At 36.7% G+C, this 20,072-nt stretch overlaps 1 protein-coding gene across 1 annotated transcript in view; it reads right to left on the bottom strand.

Annotated features, from left to right (window-relative positions):
* Window positions 1-20,072, bottom strand: part of CACNA2D3 (calcium voltage-gated channel auxiliary subunit alpha2delta 3) — a 437,844-nt gene that overhangs the window by 132,008 nt on the left and 285,764 nt on the right. Inside the window, exon 13 of the mRNA XM_065642557.1 lies at window positions 13,352-13,485. Coding sequence (XP_065498629.1) covers window positions 13,352-13,485 — 134 coding nt within the window. The remainder of the gene's footprint in view (window positions 1-13,351; window positions 13,486-20,072) is intronic.

Raw genomic sequence — 20,072 nt, 5'->3', positions numbered from 1 at the left:
TTCTATTCTGTATAAAACCTGCCCTGACATCAATGAATGACAGAACATATTTACAATATTTAATTCAATATTATTTTGCTTTCCATTATCTTTATTTAAGCTTTTGTTGCAGTTGTTGATTTTTTACTTTATGGTGAAAATGACAAACCTGTAATTGAAAAATGAAAGCTTTGGCTAACACCAGGACAAAGCAAGGTACTTGCAAAACTACTGTGGAATGCTTAACACATCAACACAGGGCAAAATATAGGGAAAGTGTGGATTGACTTCAAATGACTGAAGTTCTGCATGCAAGAACAAGACCAGAAGAATCAGGCATAGAGAAAAAATCAGCACTGCGAATCTCATCAATAAGACTGTTATACACAATAAAAGTAATCTACCTGCTTTTGATAATAGAGGACTACATTGATCTAGTAAGAACATGAGCCTGTGATGCAAAAGATTCTAGGAATGTCGAAGCAAACAAAAATTGAGCCGAGTTTGGGAGGGGAGGTTGTAATGAACTGGACTTATTCTTTTTCTTGCTTACTTGCTTAGAAACAAGGCCTTCCAAAAAATTTTGAAATAAAGTAGTTGATTCTAGAAACCTGATGCAAAGACTGGAACCAGTACAGGCCTCTAAGTTCTGGAACCAATTATCTTTTAGAATTAAAATATTGAACATTTTTATAGAGGGAACAATCTGTTTTGTTAGTTACCTAACAAACATATTCATAATAATAATAATTATATTTTATTATTTTATTTTTTCCCCCATTTATCACTTCTAAATGAGCAAAACTCGTGTACAAATTTTGTATTTAGCTAGCATAAAATACCTTGAAGGTCATGTCAGAAACCAATGGCCCAGAACTGCTCTGAATGGAGCAGTATGCTGAAGGGTATAATGAGATAGATACCATATGCTCATAAGATTATTTGAGCTGATAAACAATAGGGGATGCATTTTAAAGGAAGAAAGAAGGCAAAATGTGTTAGCATAATTTCATTTGCTGAGAAGAAATCCACGGATATGATATAATAGATCAAGTGCACTAGAAAGCAGCAGGAAAGGCAGCTTATGCACAGCTACTAAAGGAAAAGCTTCAGTTTTTCAAAGGCAGTCACCTTTTCTCTTGTTTATCAATTTGCCTCAGTAAGGGCAAAACAACAATGGATCCATCTTAAGGCACATCTGCAAAAGTTCAGATGAAACATAAAGAGAAGGAAGGAACAAGTTGTGTGCAAAAGTACTGCCTAAAAGCTACAGTCAGAAACCCAGGAATGATGCTCAGATAGATGTGTACATGTACTGGTTTGCTTTGTTGGGGAAGGAGGAATACTCCCTAAACCAGCAAACGAATCTCCATGAAAATCATGTCCAGGCTTTGTATAAACATTTGACAATCAAATGCCCGATTTGTATTTTGAAAACAAGTTAACACTGTGCTAAAATACTGTGCTCTAGTAGCAAGGTGACCTGACCATCATGTGCCTCCAAATTAGAAACACGTGTTTCAGGTTTGCAGGCATGAGTAAAGCAACTGATGTTATGAGCTACAGAGATGTACAAGATCAGAAGGCAGGTTTAAGTCTCTAATTGTTACGAACATTATTTTTTAAATATATGATGAAACAAAGAATTTTTTTTAAAGAAGTTTTTAAAATGCTCAATCATTTAATATTGTGAAATCTCCTAATCTAACAATACATTCTCTTTTCTATAATATTTTTGTATCAGTTTGTAGGTAGGTCGGTACCACAGATCTGGCCAGTGCCACCATTATAAATGATAAAATGGCATAATCAATGCTGCTGCTGCTTCATTAGCTGTGTTTTGAGGAACAGGTTCTGTCTTCATGCCATTCTAATAAGTATGTAGCTAATGTATCTCACCATTCTAGTTTTACACCGACATTTTATAGCTACACTTTACCAAAAAAGCCACTCAGCATTTCATGGACTCTTCACACTACAGGTCGAATCATCAGGCTCTATAAAGATCCACTTGCTCTGTAGGAAGAGCTACATTTCTCCTGGGGTTTTGTTTGTTTGTTTGTTAAAAAAGCTTTCTGTTGTCACCCTGCACAACCTGAAGTTTCAAAGCTTCCTAAAAGCCAATTCGACCTGATGACTAATAGCTAAGACTCTGATTTGTTGGAAGATCACGAATTTGAGAGCATTTCTAGGTGATCTAAGTTAATTTAAAATATGCAGTTTGTCATTATTTAATACAATGCTCGTGAAATCTAGTTCAAGGAATGGTTTTGGCTTAAGGCTCTGTAAGTTGTATTGTTCCTTGGTATTAGTAAACTGTTTCTAATGCGTGTTCTCTTGAAATATTTATGCACCCTAAATATTAATAAATACTACTGTAAAAAAAAAAAGTTCTGTAAAAGTTCTGTAAAATAAATCCTTAAACGGAATGTCCCTGTAGGCTCCTTGTGTCCTTAGAGTCCTTAGGGATTTTAATGGTTTACCTAGAACTAGGCAATGTAAAGTAATATTTAGGGTGACAACATTTTTCTCACAAAAAATCTGACATCAGTGCAGGTGAAATGGCTCTTATGAATTCCAGAGAAAACAAAAATGTTCTAAGCTTTCTTTGGCTGATCCTGATGCTGCTGAAGATCATGCATGTAACAATTCGTTAGATCACCTTTCAACTAATCATTACAGAAAATGCCTGTGTGGAAGGATCTGGTCTGACAAAACACAACGGTGTGCACAAAGGTCGTATGTCTTGCTGTCAAGCAGCAGGAACATCAGTAGGGAACATCCTGTTATTCCTTGGGAATAAAGTGTATTTCTGAATAATTTCTCCAGAAAATACTAACTTCTAAGTAAATATTAGTCATAATGACTGTAATAAACATTAACTTTAATGTGCGTACTGTATTGTGTGCATGACTGAGTTGTATGTGAAATCTCCTGGCTTCACAAAAAAGAGAGCTGTAAATAACTAACAACTTCAGTATCTGCAGAACAATCGACAAAATACAAGATTATTTCCTTTTATTCTCTCTTCTTCTTTTCCTTTTTGCACTGAATTCTGCCACTGCAGCAAAGCTCGAATGGCACCAATAATTTAATAAGTCTTTCTTATTATTTCAGGTTTTTACTCCAGCAGTGCAGATAAAGTAGATTTCTTCTTCACTGCCCTCTTCCAGAAAGTCAATGACATATATGAATGAGATCAAAGAACAGCATTCTGTACATTATACTAATTTCATTGCTTTCCTACTTTATCATGTACCCTAAAAAAATCTGTTTTGTGAAAACTAAAGACAAAAACGGGGGAAAAAAGGTAATGTATCTGACAAAATAGCTACAATTTCCTTATAATTAACTCAATTTCACTCAGAATGGAGACAGTAAGATCAAAGACAGACAAACAGTTATCAGCTGCGAATGTCTTTAAGCAGTTATTTTCACTAAGAACAGACATATCCTCCTAAATGCTGGATTCACCATAGCATATAGAGATCTGGAAACAAATTCTCCCTCTAGTTAGTGACATGTCACCTTTTGATTTTATTTCTGTGTCACAACAAAACCAGAAAATTCCCTGTGAAACAAGCTGGAAGTGAAAAGCATTTTCTGTCCCCTCACCTAAAGGCACTGTGTGCCTGCCATTGGCAGACGGCAGCTGGAAATGGTCCCAAGCTGCTCTATCTCCGGCGTGCAGGTGTCTGCAAATGAGACCAGTACCCTTTTGGCATGAATATGCCTGTTAATCAAATTCAACCGCAGAGCAATTCTCTGTAATTCGTATGTAGTGACTGGTGGGAGAACATCCAGCAAGCGAAACCTACAGACATTTGTAATTCTATGGATTCTTTTTCACATCCATCCAATCAGTTTTCATATGAGAAGAAACAGTAATTTGGTGCAAAGCAATCATGTCACAAGACACGCCACGTCTGCAGCAAAGAAAAGCTTAACAATTCATGACAAAGTCCTAACATAATGTCATTGCACTTAACAGCTCTCAAAACAGCAAAACATGTTCTTTTAACATTCAAACCTTACCGAATCTTCTGATTTCAAAAATTTAATCCCAGGATGTGTTTTGTCAATGTAACTGTTTTGAAACAGTATTAGAGCTGTAAATACTGGATTGCCCAAATACTTCCATGAAATTAAATTTAACCAAACACAAGTAAGGGCTCCATGATTCTTAAGATCTGAATAAAGGACACTTCTGTGGGAACCCTGTAGAACCGGACACCACCATTTGAAGGAACTGAACATGCACTTGTGCATGTTTTCACATACCGTCCTTCATACTTGAGATCTCATAGACCAATAACTGCTTACTGCGTTGACCTCTACTGTCTTACTGGGTCCTTACACTCTCTGCCCTTGCTAAGCAACTGGTGATTCTTACCTATTACTCTGAATGCAAATATATGAGTTAAGGTATCATTATTTAATCCTGTCATCATACATCATCTACTGTAGTAGGACTTCAGTGGTTTATTAAAATTCGCAGGTCTTAATAATAGTATCAGCAATGGTCAGTGACAAAATTGGAGTTCAAGTCAGTGATGTGAAGAAGGGTAAAATCCACATTAAAATGGTCAGTAAAACTTAAAACCAAGAGTGACCTTAGAAAACAGTAAAAGATTGTGTGGATAGTCACAGGATTTTGTAGGAAAGGAAATGGAAACAGAAGAGCATTCCTTCAGAATTACATTGTACAAGAACAAGCTGATATAGTTATTGGGAAAAACTGTGTTATTTTTTGAAAAATAATGATCAGATATGACAAAGTTTATAGAAAAGTAATTTAGTTTAAACATCAGAATATGTAAATGAAGAGGTGGAAGAATGTTAGACAGATGTCAAAGCACATAGTAAAACTTCCTGTTCTCCTTTGAAACATGATTTAAAACCAAAAAGTAAATAGCACTAAAATATTCCTTTAGCTATCAAATTCTGAGAATATTTCAAAAAGACGTTAGTTTTCACTCTGTTTAAAGCAATGTGTCTGCAGGAACTACTCTGATTTGAAATTAGATATTTAATCTCTCTGTGCTCCAGTGATGACAGATGAACAGAGACCAAGGTCAAACTGTAGCTACCCTACCATATAAAACACTAGAAAAGAGAATCAATATATAGCAAAAAGCCAAGATGTGACCATGCTCTGATTTCACTTCTATGGTTTAACACAATGCTTGTCTTATTTGCACCACACTGTGAGCAGAGCTGCTTAAGACCTAGCTTTGCTGTGGCATTACAGCTGCTTGCTGATGTCGCAGGAAGAAGATAAAAATAAGTTCTATATCAAAGCCTCCAAGTGCAAAGAACTGTAAAATGCATTTAAAGAAATCAATTGCATATCTCGAAGATTGAAAAAGTAAAATTTGCATTCTGCATTCCTCATGTAAATGTACACTAGGAAAAATAATTATAATAGTAATCCATTTCAATGGAAATAAAGTACTGTAATATTTATAGTCTGTGCCAGAGTTATAATGACTGTGGGGCGAGAAGTGAAGTGTCTCAGCATGTTCCACATGTTTTTAACACTGTTTCGAAAGGCTCTGGAGGCTATTAAATTTAATGAACCCATCTGCTATGAAATAGAGGTCCAAACATAATCAGTTTTCTCAGTGCCATATAATACAGATGGCATTCCATGTTCCACATCCCCAGCAGGAAATTTTATGTTCCTCTTTAAGTGCAGGACTTTTGTTTTTGTTTTTGATGTTTTAAACATCTTTTTGATGTATCACATATAGCATTTTATAGTGCAAATACCATATACGGCAATACACATGAAAAGTGTTAATTCATCAAAATAAAAATTGCTATTTCCTTACAACATTTTTTTCTAGTGACTTTGACAACTAGCAATTAGCTCTCTGTAGTAATATTCTTTGCCTAATGCAATCACTGAAAATTGCCCTAAGAGTTCCAGCACTAGCAGTGGAGTAAAGCAAACATGTAATTTATCAAATGAAATATACTTCAAAAGCTGAAAGTTACACATATACATACATATACGCGTGTAGGTGCTATCTCTGCTTATGCATGTCGTTATTTGTATATGCTGTGTTTGCCTGGAACAATGCACAAATTCTTATTTAAAGTATCTATATTCCCACTAGATCATTATGGACTTTATTTTCCTTCGCACATCCCAATTTTCATTTCAGGGGTCTCAACTGGTGTGTTTTATTGGGACACACAGCACCGCGACTCTTGCGCTTGTGTGTGAGCAAGGGCTCTAAGCTCAAATTCAAGTGGCAGAGCACTCCTTGCACTGCTAGCGCCCTGCTGCCTAACCTGAGTAAATCAGATGTGCATTTTCTAACAAAAAAGAACAACATGCATTGTTACTTTGAGCTGCATGTGAAAGATAACGAGAGTGCATTAATTCTGTTCAGTTGAGAGGTTTATTCATTTACTATCTTGAGCACTCATTATGTTTTGACAGTTGACACAGATCTTACTGCATTTGAAACAGTTAATGTTCTTAATGGTAATTCATTTATTCTGGAGTCAGCAGTAAAACAAACAGATTAGAAATGTTTAGGACAAAATGAGAACACTTAATTATGGAAACTGGAAATTTTGGCCACAGAACTCATAAAAGTCATGGTTCAAAGATTTTTTTTTTTAATTTGACTGTCAATGAAGATTTCCACAGGCAGCCTGCTAATCATCAGCATAAAGAGATGTTGCACCTACGTACAAATATATGCATAATCTTTTCTTGTTGTATGTACAACTAGCTGCACTGATGACCACTGTTAATGCTTCAAGCACTGTCCAAGATCTATAAGATCCCAGTGCAAATACAGCAGACCATAATTTCTGGACCAGATGGTCTGCAACTTCAAACTGCAATCATGCTCTTACAGAAGCTTTGAAAAAGATGAAATGGTCAAAGCTGTTATATATTTCCAGGAAAATTAATCCAGACTGAAGTGCTGATAAGAAGGCATTCCTTGGGCTACTTTCTCCTTTTTCTCCCATATCAGAGTCTTCAAAAGACCACTGCAGATTTGTAGGAGACAAAGCAGAGCTTGAAGAACCTTATTTTAAGAACAAACCTACCTGATGGAAGGCCTGATATCCATGCATGGGATTTTCCTTCCCTAGCCCAATTCACTTAAATGTCAAAGCAAGAAAAGGAAATTCTCATGGGAATCTCAGAGTCAGTCACTGGTGATGACATGCTCTGATAAAGGGCTGTAAATTATTAGAGATTAAGAGATGCTGGTCACAAAGGGACGGTTAGAGCACGTAACCAAGTCCAAAGTGGGACTGGGAAAAAGGTAGCACAGATTTCTGGTTTTTAAAACATTTTAAAGAAACAAAACCAAAAACCAAACAACCAAACCCTGCCTGTGTGTAAATTTTATTTTCACAGCTGCTGATTAATGACATTTCCTGACATTCAGTTCTGCAGTGATTACCAATATTTACTCGCTGTAGACATACATGAGCATTCTGAACACTCTGATGCATTTTAATGCACTCCATTACTACAATCTAAAAGTTAGTTTTGAAATAGAGGCCCAGGGAACCTTTTACTGTGATAAAAATGCTAATTATACCCACTTATTATAATAGCACAATTAACTTGTGCCACCAAAAGTATTTGAAGATATCTCAGGGAATAGAAGCTAGTGGAAATGGGGTACTATTTAATTTTTGTTACTTCATAAAAGCTCTTCCGTGCATTGAACACAAAGAAAACTGTGTGAATGGAAGAAGCACTGAACGGCATTTTTATGCCATACCAGAAATGCCTGGACGGAAATAATGTCAGCATAATAGCTTTTAGTCTGTAGGACTTGCTGTTATATCTCTGTATATTATACACAGGACTTCACATATACAGCTTCCCTTGCTTCTCTGGAACTGGCTCAGAATTCATCCTTTGAAAAATAACTGCATCCCAGAATCTAAATTTCCATACTTAAAACATTTGGATTCTGATGTAATAGCTATCGGAGAAGCGTGAGCTTCCTATACTTCCTACTGAATTTCTGCAAACGAACTGAACCAGAGTAAAAAATATGCCTACATAGCACTTGATTTTTTTTAAGGACGAAGATTAATAAATTGAAATTGTTTTACCACGTATGTAATAACATTATTATAACATCCATCATAAACATTTCAGAAGTACTTAGGCTAGGCTTTAGCTCAGTGGAGCTACCTCAATTTACTGCCTTCATAAGGGGAAAGAAGGTTCCTGGACAGGCTGCATAACTAGCACAGTATCAGCCTCTTGGTCAGAAAATACTTCAAAAAAAACCACCTGCTTCAAAAAAAGAAAGGAGGGATTTAAGTTTTTTGGGCGTTATGTTGTTGGTTTTGTTTGGTTGGTTTTTTTAATAGCAATTGTAGAATTGAACTAAAATCCATAAATTAATATATGTCTATGAGAAGGTGGAGATAACGCAAATGAAGAATCAACATATAGTACCTTTAACACGGAAGTATAAAGAGTAAATACCACTTACCATTCATATTATGACAAATCACGACCTGCGATGACTCAGAACACTTTTTTCTAAAAAAAAGCCCCTAACTCTTAAATTCTGAAGCACTGGCCCGTCATCTCAAAATATTAAATGAAACAATAATTTGCTCTTTTTATGTAAAGGAATCTTCTGAGATAACATGGTAACATATGCCTGAATCTGTTCACAGCTTGAAACTAATAGCCTGAAGGAGATGAACTCAACGGTACATTAGATCCAGAGAATATATTCAGGTACATTTATGAGAAAAAAATTTCACCAAGAATAGTCAAAGGTCCAAGTAGGTCAAATTATATGCTCCAATAAACAAATTCTCAATCACAAGCTTTTAAACAGTGGAAACTCAGCGGTCAGTCCAGTCTTTTTTTCTTTATTTTCTGCCGCAAAAAGTAATGTTTCTCCACATTCCAGATGTTACCATGAGTTAAGGGCTTCTGTGCTTTATAGATGATTACCTATAATCCCAAGAGACTGCCTCTATGTATTATTTCATTTGACTATTCTGATGCCCAGGTAATTTTCATTTTCCCCCCAGTATATTCACTTGTATTGACTTACTATAGATGCACATATGTTTAAAAGAAATCATTGGTCATTCTAAAATTGTTCCCTGTCAGAAATACTTTCATACTTTTAGAATTAATATCTAGTCAGGAAAGAGTACATTTGGAAGCTTTCAATTAGAAATCCGACTCTGTTTTTATAATCACCCATTAAGGTATTTTATTTTCTGAAGCATTATGTACTTGCAGGCCTTAGTGATGTTGAAGCAGCAATATCAGATCCCAATGTGACCTACTTTTGAGGCAGAAAAGTTACATTGAGACTGGTCTGCTGGAGTGTAGTCCAGACCTCGCTGTCTATGGCCCACTGTGCACAGGTCTCATCTGCAACCATCCAAGCTGGCCCTTACAGCACCTATAGGCTATACAGCTGAACGCAAACATGTAGTAAGACAACCACTTCTCCTGTTTGACTCCACAATCAAGAATCATCCGCCTGTCCCCTCACTCTGGACAACCCAAACACCCTTTCCCATCGAACTGCACAGATCCAACAAACTTATTTCTAGCGTTTATCAAACTGCTGACTACAGAAGCACAAACGGAAAAGAGACCAAGCCCAGGGAAAAGTGTGGAGTTCGGGATCAGAGGACTCTGAATCATAAGACTAGACACTGGATGGCATATATCACATACTTCCATCCCAACATTTCAGCCTAAAGGTACAGGCAGCACTTAAGCTACTAGCCTATTACAGGACTGAGACTCCCAACTATTGTGAAGCCGACTTTACCATTAGCCCAAGATAAGCTTGTAAAGACTATTTCTCAAGTGAATGACTAAACCAAGTACAAAGAAGTTCTATCCTAGTTCTCCTAGTTCTCCACAGACCTAAGTTCAAATGATTTCAGAAATCCGTAAGGTTTCTCTGTGAGTAACACCTGTTAAGGTTACATCACTTGTATGTCAAAAGACTTTTTTTTTTTTTTTTGAAAGAAATGAGGCTTTGAGTCACTGCTAATGTTTCCAACATGAAATCCTGGGTTTAAGGGAAGAAACATGAAGAATTTTCTGACGGAGGGTAACTAAAACTGACCTGAGGAGCTGGCTGGTTACTTCTTCAAAAAGGCAGGAAACTCTGGAGAGGAAAAAGTCTAGGGGCAGCAAAAAAGAAGCCAGTTCAGCTGCCTGTGAAGCAAGGAGTCATCCAGAGAGGTCTAGTCTCAGTTACTTTATAATCCCTTCAGCTATCAGAGGTGCTATCCTAACAGTGCCAAAGGCAACACAGACCTGACATGCATATAGGTTCCTCCACGTTACATTTTCTGCATGTGGTATCCCGTCAGGGATTTCCAGTTCTATAAATGCCATACTTTTTTTTCTTCAGTAATGAAGCACCTCAGAGTGTCAAAGCTAGGCTGAAGAGGCAGCTGTATGAACATTTTGCAGACATCCTCTTACAGGAAAGGTGAACAGATGCAGGAATCAGATGCATTGTTTTAGTAGCAAAATGCTTCTGGGAACATTCCTAAATGGTATCAAACACTTAAATGGCCTAACTTCTGGCTTTCACAGATGACTTGGTCCTGGACAAATATTGGATGAGAACAGGCTGGGGCATCAGGGGAAATGTTTTATATCCTAAGACTATTCCTGTCCAGCTTCTTTCTGTCTGGCTCCTAGTATGTTCCAGCCTAACGTTGCTTGCTCAGAAACAGCCCAGCTGGCCAATTAGCTCTGATATTTGGTGAGAAGGGAATGGGGAAGTACACTTCATGCTGTTAGGGCACAGTGACACTGATTACAACCATGGATATATAGCCCTGAGAATCTAGCGATGGCTGTTCTGACACAGCTGGATGACAAGAACATTTAAGTCTTCTGGAAATACACTCCTAACCTGGCAAGGTCCAAGAAGCAGCAGCCATGGTGGAGAGGGGACACAAACTGTCTACGAAAATCAACAAGTTATGTGATGCAGAGGATTATTTAGATGGCACTTCCAATGCCGAAACACTAGAGATTGCCAGGAAATCTGTCTCTGAAAATAGCTCTCAGGCAGCTTTAGCTGAGGCAGAAGCACATCTGGTTTGTTACAAGGTTCCCTCCGTTGCTATTTCCAGAGTTTTGTATGTGACTACCCTAATTTATCCTGTTGCTTTGTCTATGAGTTTTTTTGAGGAGAGGAGGATGGTAGAGGGAGCAGAAAGGTAGTTTGCAACTAAGCAGATCACTGTATTCTATTTTTAAATCTCTTCCTACAGCATCCAGCCCATTAGGGTCCCGAGTGGAGTTGTCAGACTCTTAAATTTATGTGTACGCATGTGAGTATGTATGTAAGTTTGTGTGTATATACATGTGTGTATAGTGACATTAATTAGCCTAGTCAAGAGAGTGACAAAAGAATAGAATAGAAGGAAGAACCTGGAAGTATTTTACTTTGATTGCAGTAAATCAGCTTTTGTTTGGATTTAAACAGCTCCTTTATTCAAGTATGTAAGAGCTCCATTGTTTTTTATTTTCCTGTTTTCTGAGATTCCTTCTGTATGCTCCCTCTAGTGTTCTTAAATTCACTTGCATTTACTCGCCCCTGCTGTATCCATTTAGTATTTCACACCACATTAAGTTGTTCATTTTCCTTAGCCTTTCCATAACCTGCAGGAGAATCACTGAAACTTAGACTAACTTTTCTGAATATTTTTCTCCCTGCAATAATCGAAGAAATACAGATTAACAGGTGAAAGAGAGAATAAAGTGTAAAATTAATTGTAAAACAGCATTTTGTACTTTGTTGGTAGGGAGGACTTGGTGTTCAGAAAGGACAAAGATTCTGTTTGCAACACTTTCAGTGCAAGATTCGTAGGCGAAGGACAAAGAGGAGACTTGCACTGAAACACCACTTACATGGATCTCTTCCTGCTACTCTCTCTAGCAAATACGCAAACTCCCTTCAACATACACACACACACTGATTACTTTAAGCATATAAAAGCAAGAAGTGAGTAAGAAATAGGTTTTCCTAGTCGTCATTTCAAGGGATGCCCTGAAGGGACAGTGATAACAGGTAGTTTCTGTTCATCTCAACCTTATGTTTCAATAGAAGAAAGAGAACAGAGAGGAGACTGGATTTAAATGTTCTTTAAAAAAAGGAAACAGAGATAAGTAAGTTCACCCTAAAGCAATATTTCCAAGCAACTTTTTGTTTTGCCTTCATAACTGCAGTTTTAGTATTTATTTTACACTATTCTACCCATGGCCACAAGTGAAGAACAGAAAAGACCTATTCAAATGTGAAAATGAAGCAAAGCTCTCTTTCCGGGCTGTTTTTTTCCCTAGAATATGTTTGTATTGATTTAAAACCAAACCTTCTAGAAGCATTATAGACTCAAAACAAAAGAAACAATGAAACAAAACCCCCTAAATATCGAAGTGAAGATGATTAGATTCTCCTGTCTTGCCCCATCTTCACGAAAGTAAAGACTTAAAACAAAAACAAAGAAACAGCTTTGCCACCAGTCACCTGTAATCTTCCATTCTTTATATTGAATACTTGGCATCACTCGTAATAACTGAGAGGTATTTTCTACAAACTCTTTTTCTATGAATAATATACAAACCAAAATATATTAATCGGATCCAAAGAAACAGAATAGGAAAAAGAAAATTGATTAAAAAAACCCAATTTCAGACCAACCCATGAAACTGAACAACCTTTATCTGCAAATCTGATGATTTACCACAACAGATACAGAAGTATCATGAGTGCTCAGTCACTGCATAACAAGGTTCTGCTTCAACTCTAATGTTTTACAAGAATGTCAAAATCGGACATTTACGACAATTTTGTTAGCATATCACCCATTCAATCCACTTTCAAAGGCAGAATCTTCTCATTATTCTTCCCCAAGACTCTATGGCTGTCCCCTAGACGCTGACCCAACTCCATGTACTAAAAATACTGATTCTTGTCAGTCTATGCTTTTATACTGATACATTCATTGACATGTTAAAACATTAGAAAAAGTGGTTACTCAATCTAAATGACCTCTGTTCAATGCCTATTTTTGATTAATAAAAGTGCATTCGGAGGTCAAAAATTTTAAATTACACTGTTACTCGTGTTTGTTTCATTATTTTCTATATAATTTAAATTGTATAAATATCTGCTGAACTTCAGTAATCTTGAATTACTTACTTTTAACATAAAGATATCAAGTCATGATTCTTACACTGAATTAGCACATTTGAGAAACAGAAAGCAGATGAACAATTAGTGTTTCTACCACAAAAATTTTGCTCCTAGTTCCTCACTATATGCAGTAAGCCTATATTAAATGCTTTATCATGCAGACTTACAGTGCTGTCAATATACGCTTCAGTCCATACCACATCATGCTCTTGGTCAATAACCTTTGGTCGGCTAAGAACGTGGAGATATTCCATGACATTCTCTTGAACATCAGCTAAGGTAGAGATCTGAGTAAAAAACCCTGTGAAAAGGCACAATTCCAAGTTATAAACCAGGCAGAACAAAGTAAGGAAGACTGCAACAAAGAATATGATGTGTTTTATGTCTGTCATGTTTTCTGCTTGTTTATTTCCAAAGAAGAAATGCAAAAAAGGAATGTTTCACAACAAGTGGCCTTGAACAGTAACAATTGGTGAAAACACAGAGGTCTTTGAAACCTTTGGCCAGTCTTGAAGGACTGGGTTCCCAACATTGCTATGAACCACTGCACTGTCTGTCCTAAACTCTTTATTTCAAGAAAACTTCGTTGTTTAATGGTAAAGAAGTTTGAGGGTATTTTTTTAAATGCTGCATACTTTAAAAGTTAGAACTGGTATTAACTTTGTCCAACAATGTCTCACTCAGTTTGTCCAGTTTCAAGGAACATTACAGATTAGAACTACGGTAACAAAACAGTAGTTGCGTATGCTCTAAAACGCTCATCCTTATAGAATGTGGCTAAACATCAGATAACAGTAATAAGTTATTCACAAATGGCAGGTCACAGAAAACGTAGACTACAACTAGAATTGCTTGGTTTAGTGATCACAGCTTTGTTAATCCTTTAAAACATCTACAACCTGACAGCACTGACAACAGCAGAGGCCACGGCTATCTGAGCTGTCACCACTTCCTTTTCAGAGCTTAGATATCAAGTATCTTTATACATCACAAACTTGGCATCTGGAGCCCACATCACGCAATGGTGACAAAGGACTGACAAATTTCAAGGCTACAGTTTCATCGAGCCTTATTTAAACGCATCACTTCCCCTTCATATACTTTCCTTTTCTTTAACGAGAAAAGGCCAATATAGAATTTTCATGAAAGAGGCCTTGCTACAATTTTAGTGTTATGACAAGATCACAACTCCTGTGGAGCTGGAATACAGCTTCAAAATAGGGCTGTTTTCTGCCTGAGGTTCCGAAAGCTTTTTCAGCCATACAGTTAAGTTTAATTAGGAAATCTATGAATTGTTGGCTTATAACACTTACAGAAAAAAAGCAATGTGTAGATTACTTTTTCTGAAATGCTGCTTGCTCCAATTTTGAGACTGCTGAGTCTCCCAAGTCAAAGTATGGTTTTCCCTTCTTGTGAGTAATAAGGGACACTTCGCTATCTGGTCCTTTTAATTTGCTCTAAATGTCAATACATAGTCAAAATATGATTATTTACCATATGAGCTATTAATATAGAGAATCTCATAAATTATATATATATACACATGTATGTATATATACACACTCTGGTTTATAATGCTTTTAATTAAGGATTCAAAATACTTCAGAACTGTGTGGGTCGCTCATTTTATAGGTGACTGCCTACATTTCCCTAAAGCAGTTCAGAGTGCTTGGATTTTGGTATGTCTCATTTCAGAAAGCTCAAAAGAGATTGATATTCAGAGGCCATATTTAGCACCGTTCACATGTTTCAAGTTACATACTCAAAAGCATGGGCCATTCAGAAATTCAGAAAAATCAAACAGAAGCACAAATATACTAATCTGCCTTTTTCCTTTCTTCCTCCATCTTAGACCAGCATACAATCACTGTGAGGACTAACACACTAAAAGGAAAGAACATGCCATCTCTGATCATTTCCCTGTAGACTTAAGGCAGGGGACCTCCACATATGTTCATCTCTCCTTTTACCAAACACATACTTTCAGGTGTCCTCATGGACAAGTTTTTAGTTGTCCTTAAGAGCAGACTTAGTCACCGTTTTGTTTCAGTGTTTTCTATGCAATCTTGCCTCATCACTCCAATACTATTTGTTGTGGCGAGCTCATGTACTTTTCAGTACATGTTATGCCAGTATTTGCACTTTTCTTACAACAGTGTGCAAAATTACAGTTGGAGCAGAGATCGGCTTGCACTGAGTTGTGTACACTGAATAGGACACCACCTGCACTTCAACACTAACTATATATATAAGCATATTAAATAATGCCTGAAAAGTCAGAGTAGATGAACTACTTGAAAAAATTTGTATTGCGTCCAAGGGGATAGAAAGGTATTTTTTAATCAAGCAGTTTTTTCTTACCCTTACAGGTTGAAATCACAGTTAGTTAACACTTTTTAATGTCATGCTTCATTAAAATCAAAACCTTAAAGACTCATTTCAGAAGCTCCTGGATGTCTATGCCTGGAAAATTCTTTAAGTACAGACTATAAATTACCTTTGCATTCTGATTGCCTCCTGAAATGTTTCTATGTCAGTTTTTCAAGTGAAAAAAATTAGCTAGATTAGACAAACAAAAAGGGGGGGGCGGGGAAGGAAAAAACAAAGAAAAGACCCAAACAAACAAAATAACAGAAAAAAACCAAAAACAAAACCAGAACAATCTGAAACACTTCAGTGTTGTACCAATACAGGTTTAAACATGTTACAAGACACTGATAACATTACTGGATTTTTTTTAAATTTTATTTTCTTCTTTTTCTTCATTTAGAAGACATCCATTTGGACCAGGTACAGCCTACATGAGCAGACACACCTATTTGAGCAAACCTACTTGCAAACCATCTCTCTTAACTGCACAATAAACAGTTTTTAGCCTAATTTCCTAAGACCAAAAGAGATTGTAAGTCCGAATCAATTTCGTATAAAACCAGTTTTGTATAAACTTCACAAAGAATAAAGGTCTCAAAGACAAGTGAGAATTTGTCACTATCCTAAGGCAGAAAGAAGTGACATTGAGCATCGTATTTTGGAGCAGCCAGATGGTAAATCAGCACACGTGGACTGGCGTGCGTGTCGTTGCAGGCCAGCCGTGCAGTGCTCCTTGCCCAGTGAGTATGACGGCTGACGAAGTCAAGGTTAGCGAGTGGAAGAAAAGGGATTAGCGTGAAAAAAATCCTGTTATGTAATTGTACCTGTGTTTCACAGATTGATTCATATATCAGGGTCCGACAGATGAAAAGTTGAAAGAGTGTGTTAGAGACTTTATTCCTTTTAATCGGGTTGCTTCAAATAACTGAATTGAGAGAAAAGTAAGAATTGCTGCTAAAGATATGTAAAAGACAAGACTCAGATGAAGATGGTGTCATAAGACACCACCATATGGATTCTCTCTAAGTTTTTTATAATGTGATCTCAGAGTTGGGTTTCATTTGTAATTTCTGGGAAAAGTTCCTTTCCTGCAATGAAGATTTTGTCTGTTTAATCTCCTTATGAATAAGGTTTGTGCTTCTGTAATTCACTTTAGAACAACCTACAATGATTTTTAGTTTCCATTACTCATGTAATATAAAAAATTACCTAACTTCCATGAATTTGTGGTTCATCTATTTACTATGTTTCTACAAAAAGTTGTTGTACTTAAGTTTTAGCTGCTTTTAAAACAAAGCAAAAAGAATTCCAAAAGCTACGTAAATTACTTTCCCCATATTTTTAACGCTTGTTCTAATATATTTTTTTTAATCTTCTCCTAATGGGAAAACTCTACCAAAAGTTACTATATTATAGCCAGGGACAGCGTTAGGTAACATTCTCTTAGTTATTTTTTACTGTATATTTACATCTTTTGATGATTCATGTGTTTGTATCTATGTGCAATAAATGACAAATCCCACAAGAATTAGTTTCCTACACTGTTAAATTTCTCTCTTATCTAGATATCAGAGGTATTCCATAGATTTAAAAAACTTACTCTTCCAATACCAGGGTTTAATCACCAGATAAAGATGCTCTGAAGTTCTTGAGCACAGCTGCTGAGACCACACAAGCAACAGCAGCAAATCCATGCTTAAATTTTTGCATTCTAACACCTGCTTCTCAGCTCCCTGGTGTGTGAATTATGCTACCTTACAGCATCTTACCACCAGCGCTACTTTTTCTCCTCTCCAGCAGGAAAAAAAAAATGTGAAGGAAATGGGTAAGATTTGGTAATGACAAGCATGAGATATGTGTAATATGTGGTTAAAGACAGACGCTTATGCTCTGCAAGTGGGCTGCCTTTCCATATTACACAGTCCTTACAATGGTTTTGGATGACTTTTTCTCTAAAATGTCTAACATTAGATTCATAACTTTTCAAAATGCCTCCTGTGGATTTTTACATGGAGTGCAGTACTTTTCATTTTCTGGACACTGCGTAAAATAGATGCAACATTCTTGCAACTAATAAAATATCAGAATTTTAAAAAATCCTCCTTGGGTAGGGACTAAGGAGGGAATTCATTGTTTCAGTGCAGCTGTAAAACTCCCATGGAGATTACCCCCCCTGCCCCCCCACCTAAGAGGCCTCTCAAGCAGGTGACCAGTGTCTGCAACTGGCTGCCTGCCACCCCCCGCCAGAGCCCCAGTGTAGGAGGCGCTGGGGTCGTGCTCATAATGGGAATGGATCTGACTGGGGCTTCCTGTGTGCAATTCGCCTGCGCTAATACAATAGTCTATAAACTGCTACAGCTGGGGCACCGTTTGCCTCAGGGCTGATCGGTCCTCTGCTGCAGTTATCAGACCTCCGACAGGCAAAGCATTTCTCTCTATATTGCTTTCTCAGCCTCTGCTCCTTTGTAGATGAGCCCCCTCCTTTGTCCATTTTACAATAAGCCAACCACAGTGATGATCCATAATAAAAACTTTAAAAAAATAATAATAATTAAAACAGAGATTGTCAAATTACTAATGCAATAGAGAATTTTACTGAAAAAAAAAGAAATAAAAAACCCCACGTTTAAGCCTGGCTGTTTTGTTAGTAAGTAATGCATTACATCTCATCTTTATCTTTACAGCTTTCTGCTGTAAGTGGCCACTAAGGAAAAGGTAGTACTTGCTTACTTTAAAATCTGGCACGTGCACATTAAGTGCTAGGAAACTTTTACCTTAGTTCACAAACTTAATAATTTTTTTTTTTCTTTTTCTTTATGGGCACTTGCTTATGATACAGAAGAGTAAATCGCTGCAAATTTCACAAACCGCTCTAGAGGGACTTCGAGGTTCCTGAGTGTTTTAATGTATTTAAAATGGTTTGGTGTTTTGCTTCATTAAGCCAACTCCCTCTAGATATGTCCTACTTATACAGAAAAACGTAACAGAAAAACATGCTTGGGGTTTTTCAAGGTTTCGCCATCACAATCTAGAAGCTAAAGAATTTTTGCAAGGTAGTATGAATTTCCCCTGTGACCCATTCCAAAGGAAAGGACTGCTGTCCGCAGTCCAGTCAGCTGGAAACCCTGCAAACAGCCTTCATCTGTGTTGTGCTTCCAAGGGGAAAATCACTGCAAGGAAAATTGATTTTAGGGTCATTGACCTTCAGTGACAATGACACACTCTGGCCCACCCATGCAAGTAGCAAACTGCTGTCCAGCCATTCAGCCACTCTTTAGACCAGCTTTCCTGCACTCCTCATCTGTCTCTGCTGCAATCCTTCATTTCACTAACAGAAAACGGACAAGCTGTAGCTGAAAACTAAGAAAAAGCTCTAAATCCCTACTGCCTGACATAATTACTTATGCTGTTTCCAATTGTGATTTTTCAAAGCTATAAATGTATTTAATTAGTGATTCGAGTAGAAGATTTTTGCATTGTAAGCTATCAGAGAGCAGGTATTGTAACTACTAAACTGAGAGAAAAAAATTCATACAAGGAACAGTCATTAAACTGTTTAGCTGATTTGTATGAGTAAGATTCTGACTCAAAGCACCATGGCTCTGAAAAGAACAAAGTAGTCCTGAAGAATGACAAAGGTGGCCACTTTTCCCCTCTGGGAATAAGGAAGACGTGGGCCAGATGATCTGCTAAGGCAGTTTCTATGGCCTGGTCTTAATTTGAGTTGCTGTACTTAGATCTTTATGAATCTGTAGAGCTGGGCTAAAAAGCTAAAAGATTTTGTTGATTAAATTGTCTTCAAAAAGATGCTTCAAAGGATTCTTATACTATTATTTAAACTAAATTATGGTGTAATATTAGCTGATTAAGACAAGACTTCAAACTGAGTAATTTCCATCAGCTGGACATAACAGTAGTTAAAGAAATAATGACTAAATGGATAGCACCTGATGCAATTCATCATAATGTAATGTGGCACAAAGGAAAAAAAAAGATTTTTTTTTTCCCAAGAGGAAAAGGAAAATATGAAGATTAATTAGGGCGCTTTTTTTTTTTTTCCTTTTTTTTTTGTGTGTGTGTTGGTTGGTTGTGGTTTGTTGTTGTTGGGGTTTGTTTTGGTTTGGTTTGTTGGATTAATCATTCCTACATTAGTCAATCCTTCTACTGTAGCATCTCAGCATCTTACATGTTTTAATGCTCCTTCCTTAAGGAACATAAAACTGTTTTTTTAATTACACTGTCGGTTCCTGAAGGGACAGGATGTCTGGTGTTTTACTGTGCCTAACTCAATAGGACTTGTACTCAATGGTCTCAGGAACCAAACTAACTCTGAGTAATAACAGCTATAATAGAACAAATGCTTTGAAATTAATGTTTGTTCTCTGAAAAAAAAAAAAATCATATAGTTTAAATGCTTCATACATATTTTAAGAGAAAAACACATTTAAATTTGTTTTTTTGTTTCTTAAATTGTATGCTCCAAGATAAATCAGTGTTTTCCTTTCCTGGAAAAAAACC

Source organism: Caloenas nicobarica, chromosome 11 (genome assembly GCF_036013445.1).
Source record: "Caloenas nicobarica isolate bCalNic1 chromosome 11, bCalNic1.hap1, whole genome shotgun sequence".
In the NCBI taxonomy this organism is placed as follows: Eukaryota; Metazoa; Chordata; class Aves; order Columbiformes; family Columbidae; genus Caloenas; species Caloenas nicobarica.
Note: the sequence above shows the minus strand (reverse complement) of the source record. Positions and strands in the feature narration are given on the sequence as shown.